The sequence below is a fragment of the Penaeus vannamei genome, chromosome 30, assembly GCF_042767895.1.
Source record: "Penaeus vannamei isolate JL-2024 chromosome 30, ASM4276789v1, whole genome shotgun sequence".
In the NCBI taxonomy this organism is placed as follows: Eukaryota; Metazoa; Arthropoda; class Malacostraca; order Decapoda; family Penaeidae; genus Penaeus; species Penaeus vannamei.
Genome location: NC_091578.1, coordinates 29,154,986 through 29,160,243, shown reverse-complemented (window position 1 = coordinate 29,160,243; position 5,258 = coordinate 29,154,986). Strand labels below are relative to the sequence as shown.

Sequence of the window (5,258 nt, the reverse complement as noted above, 5' to 3'; positions counted from 1 at the left end):
AGAAAACGAGCTTATAGAAAATGTAAACATAAACAAAGAACTCTGCCTGTGGAAGGCTGTTTTGGACTTAGGCTCTGCGCTCTGCGTTTAACGGTAAATATAAGGCCTGTGCATCTTAAGATTACTTCTGTCCTACTCTATTTCTTCCGCTCTATAAGATGGCGGTGTCCATTTTCCTCTATCTACGCGCGTCGCGGTCTTCAACCTCTACCGGATCATTAACCCTTGAGAAACAAAGCCATCTGCAAATATTTCAGTTGATAAACCTCGGTTTCTGGAAGCGGAAATGGAAAAATAATACTGACAGATTACACTTCATTTTCAATTAAGATAAACACGCTATATAACTGAATAAACCTTTTCTTTCACGTTGCCTCAGTAAACTAGTTTTTAAAATTAAATGTGCTCCTCAAGAAAAAGGGAATACCTTTTTTAAAAATGGAGATTATCTTTCTCGTTTGGGCAGACTCGCAGCGGGCAAAGTTCTCTCCCAGTTCTCCGAAGAAAAGGCCTGCTGCTTGTGAAGTGAGAAAAAGTTGTGCTGCTTTGTTTTGCTATTTTCATATATTTTTACCTGGCCTCGCAGTAAGGACGAAATTCAAACTACATTCTCTACAAACCGATAAAAAACGAAATCCTCGCCCGGGCAGTTAGTTAAGTAAGTTTATTTACCACCCTGGCTAACTGCTCAGGCGTCGGGAATCGCTTGCGTATACCAACATGAGATGGTATCCATACAAATTGAATGTAGTAATTGCGCTCTCTTGCATAAGTTACGTTACGCTTAATGCAGTTCACGATTTCATCACCATCTGTTTTGAAGGAACTTCGTGTCCGAAGAGCGCTTTCAGAATCACAAAAAAACTACTCCAAAGCCCCGAGACATTAAGTATTCTGCTGCAAGGAGTATCCTAACCTAACCTAACCTTCCAACTCCGTTTGAGTAGTGCTGGTCCAATTTTGATCTCTCATATGAACTTGATGTTGTAATAAACCATTGTTGTATACAGCGCAAGCACAACCAGCTTTGTAACCAGACTGTACAGATTCGTCAGCGTAACACTCGTACACATCGTCCATAGATTCTGTGTTCCTTTACCGTCGCCAAAGCAATTTGTTTCAACACGCGGTTCGGTACACTGTTTTTTTTGCGGTAGACATATAAAGTGCACAATCAGTGATGAGTTTTTCCATGGTGGAATAGATCGACCTTTTGGTATTTTACTTATGGGGACGTTAAGCTTGGTAATGTTCATGCAGACACACGAGCTGATTAGCCTCGTCTGCTTGCGTGATTTTATGCTGCAGCTGTTTTTGGAAATATGTGAGATACAAGGGTTCCCTCAGAGCTTTGACCCCAGAGTGCAAATATATATTATTCTATCAAAAATGGATGGTGTTTAGTTCTGATCTCATGTTCACTATCCTTGCTGTTCTCGGGGCGCCGAGGATAATGTGAATGAAACGTGGCGCTTGCTCCGTGGAGTTGCACACGCCACCTGGCCCACATTTTTACATTTATTGCACTTTCTATAAGTTAGTCCCGCATATTGTTTCCTTCTATGTATGGAATCAGAAAACCTTACTTCCCACCTTTTGGCAAAAATCTTATGGGTGAACAATAATTATATTCTCTCTTGAATCAATCGCAGGCGATGGTGAACAATAGATTTACGCAATATACAACCTTAAAAGATCGAAAATGTGAGATTCGACGGTTACGAGAAAAGATGAGTCACACCATGACTGAATCCTATGACATGTGTCCTTGGGACAACGAGTGCGTCTCCGAGAGGCGGCGGCGAGGCGACAGGAAGAGCCGGCGGCGGGGACCCAGTCGGTCACGCCGTCGGTTGTCAGAGCAGACGCAAATAAAAAAAAAAAAAAAAAAAAAAAAAATCGCGCGCGCATATACACGCACGCACACAAACACTCCTACTGCAGTCAGTCGGAGCCGCGCCGCCGGGAGGGCGCTCTCTTCTCGAAGGCGCTCTTGGCATTGTATCAGCGGCTCAGATTGGAACCAGCATCAATGTCCTCCCTTAGAACTGACAGACAGGCCATTGCCGCGAATACACCGCAGCTCCTCAATGCGTCTGAACTACGAACGAACACCACTCGGCCGGGATGCAAGTTCCCACGACCGGAGGCGCCCGTCGCTGGATTTCCCGCACTATTCCTATAGCCTGAACATGGATTTCCCGCGGCCGCTCGGCCTCGCTCGCTCTCAGACGAGCTGAGGACTTGACGAGGACCAGAACAGTTGTGGAGGAAAAGTAATTTCCGAGGGGTAAAGGCAAGGCTAGAGAGGACGGCAGACCTTTGGCCTGTTACGACGACATGCAGATAAGTGGTCCACTTGATCTTGCCACCGATAAGGCAAAGAGACACTATTTCTATAGCCTGGATAATGTTTAATGCAAACTTTTCCTCTGAATATAATGCTTAAAAACATTATCCGGACTCAGGCACATCCTCGACGGTGAGTCCACCTCCAAACAAAGCCAATGGAAGCCAGCGCCTGCCAATGATCCTTCTCACCTGCCGAAGCTTTAGTCATTCCTCTGGCAGTCGCTCGCAACCGCCTCGGCCTTCAGCACACCAACGCCGCCGCGGCCGCAGGACGCCACAGTAGCGCCTGCCGCCGCTATGACAGGATCTTCGCCGCTCCTCCTCGGCCTGCTCTGCCTTGCCGTGGCCCAGCGCGCCGCCGCGGCCCGGTTGGATGGTACCTCGACGTCGTCAGGCCCGGGCACAGCGGCGGAGCTGATGGAGGAGATTCGCGCCCGCATGAGCACCCAGTGGGACACCCTGCAGCACATCCGCTACCAGGCGCTGACGAGCAAGATGACGGTGGGCCGTCTGAGCGAGCGCGTCAAGCAGCTGGTCGCCGCCATTGCCTCCCGAGGTGAGCCTCCGCCGCCGCGAACCGCAAAGGCGACGGACCTACCTGTAGATCTGCAGAAGCCAAGGCGTTGAGGCTTCTTGTTCATGTCGTCAGTATTATCTTTCGTTCTCATTAGTATCATCATTTTCATCATTTACTATTTTTGTAACCATTATCATCTTTGATGTTACAGCGGTGTTGCTATTGTAGAGCGTGTCTCAGTAATTTTCAAAAATCACTGGTCACTTCCGTTGCGTGTCGGTGGGAGGAAGAAGTGGCGTTGCTGCAGTATTTTTACTTCACAGTGTTTTTATTTACTTCGGTTTATGTGCATTCATAGTATCTGATTTTATATTTTTCTTACCTGTACTTCGCCGTGTTGGCGACGCATGGGGTCAAGGCTAGAGATAAGGAAGCGATACCAGCGCTATCGCCCCGAGCACTCCGATGGCACACGGTGCTGTTCCCGCTGGTTTTGCGCAACTCGGCGGCTATTCTGCCTCTCGTCTTTCAGTGTAGTTCGAATCTAGTTCATTCAGACTCTGTTGGCTGTTTCCAGTTCTATTGGCTGTGAGCAGATAAGAAAAGCGATTTCCGTCGTCCGTGCAGTTGCGGGCCACACCTGTGCCGGCGGTCGTGCACGCCGTAGTTCACACGTGTTGATTCGCGGGGACGAATGGAAGGACACCTGGGTCTCAGCTGAGCACCAAGGCGGCCGAGAGAGCAACTGATTTCAAGTTGTTTTTTCTTTGGTGCAATTAATTGTGTAAAGCATCCAGCTATTTTGCACTTCCCATACTGTAATGATTAGTTGGCCTATGTAAAAAAAAAAAAAAAAACGGAATGAAACATTGTGCAGTATATTTAGCATCTGCTACCGCCCTCAGAAGTGCCACCATCGGGGCGGTCCTCGACGCCTGACGAGCCGTGCGACGAAGACAAGGGCGAGGAGGACGGCATACCGGCCTTGGCGGATGCTCTGGAGGAGCTCCTTCAGGCGTACACCAACTACGTAAACACGAGTACGGAAGGGGGGGACCCACGGAGCGTCCAAGAGGATTTGGCGAAGATTAAGGACGTGCTGGGGCAGCTGAGAGCTCTGGTCGGCCAGGCGTCGACCAGGACATCTCGTAGCGTAGGTTTGTTAAGAGTGGTTTTGTCTGCCAGAACGAGGTCTGTGGTGGCAAGAGCAACCGATAACGACAGAGAATATAGGTTACCAAAGTAAACTGAACAAAGAGCATCCAAATCAAGAAAAGATCGTGACCTCCCCGACTCCTGCAGAAACAACCCCTGCGGAAGCCGAGCCAGTGGCGCGGCGCCGGGAGGTGCGGGCGGGCGACACGGCCGTGCTCCCGTGCCCCGTCGGCGCCGCCGGCCAGCCGGTGGGTGTCGCGCCGCTCACTGCGTGCGCTGCTGTCCACGCGGGCGGTTTGACTGTTTTAATTTGCTGTCATATTTGTCAAGATAAATAATAGATAAATAAATAAATAAATAAATAATTATGTTATATATTATGTATATGAATACATACACACACACACACACATATATATATATATGTGTGTGTGTGTGTGTGTGTGTGTGTGTGTGTGTGTGTGTGTGTGTGTGTGTGTGTGTGTGTTGTGTATATATATATATATGTATATATGTATATATGTATATATGTATATATGTATATATATGTATATATATATGTATATATATATGTATATATATGTATATATATGTATATGTATATATATATGTATATGTATATATATATGTATATGTATATATATGTATATGTATATATATGTATATGTATATATATGTATATGTATATATATATGTATATGTATATATATGTATATATATATATGTATATATATGTATATATATATGTATATATATATATATTATATATAACTGTGTAAATATATAATATTTTTCTCCGTCATTTTACACCGTCAGACGTACATTTTTTCACTCCTCTCGCTCAACTATATATTGATTGATCTCCTCCCTATCTCCCTCCTCTCTTACATAACCTCTCACTTGTTTCTTCCTTCCTTCATTCCTTTCCTCTCGTTCTTCCTCATTTACCTCCTTCCCTTTCCTCCTCCCTTCTTTTCTCCTCTCCCTTGCTTCTTCCCCTTCCTCTCTTCCTCCACCCCCCTTCCCTTTCCTTCTCTACTCTCTTCCTCTCTTTCCTTCCCTTCTTCCCTTTCTTTCCTGCCTTCCTTCCTTCTTTGTCCCCCATCTCCATGCTCTTGCCCTTTCTCCCTCCCTCCTTTCCTCCCATTCATCCTCCCATCCTACTTATCGTTCTTTCCTTAACGCTCCGTCTCTCTCCCCGCCTCCCCTCCCACCCACTTTGCCCTCTCCTCCG

General features: G+C 46.5%; 1 protein-coding gene across 11 annotated transcripts in view; it reads left to right on the top strand.

Moving 5' to 3' along the window:
- Nucleotides 1–1,945: 1,945 nt before the first annotated feature.
- LOC113825491 (obscurin) overlaps nt 1,946–5,258 on the top strand; it is a 37,491-nt gene continuing 34,178 nt past the window's right edge. For 3 of the 11 annotated variants that reach the window (XM_070143419.1, XM_070143417.1, XM_070143415.1), the window contains exons 1-3: nt 1,946–2,908; nt 3,775–4,026; nt 4,172–4,272. In XM_070143419.1, coding sequence (XP_069999520.1) covers nt 2,650–2,908; nt 3,775–4,026; nt 4,172–4,272 — 612 coding nt within the window. In that variant the 5' untranslated portion in view covers nt 1,946–2,649. Of the gene's footprint in view, nt 2,909–3,774; nt 4,027–4,171; nt 4,273–4,840 lie in introns of those variants that run through there. The other 8 variants (XM_070143413.1, XM_070143414.1, XM_070143412.1 and 5 more) reach the window with 5 other exon arrangements.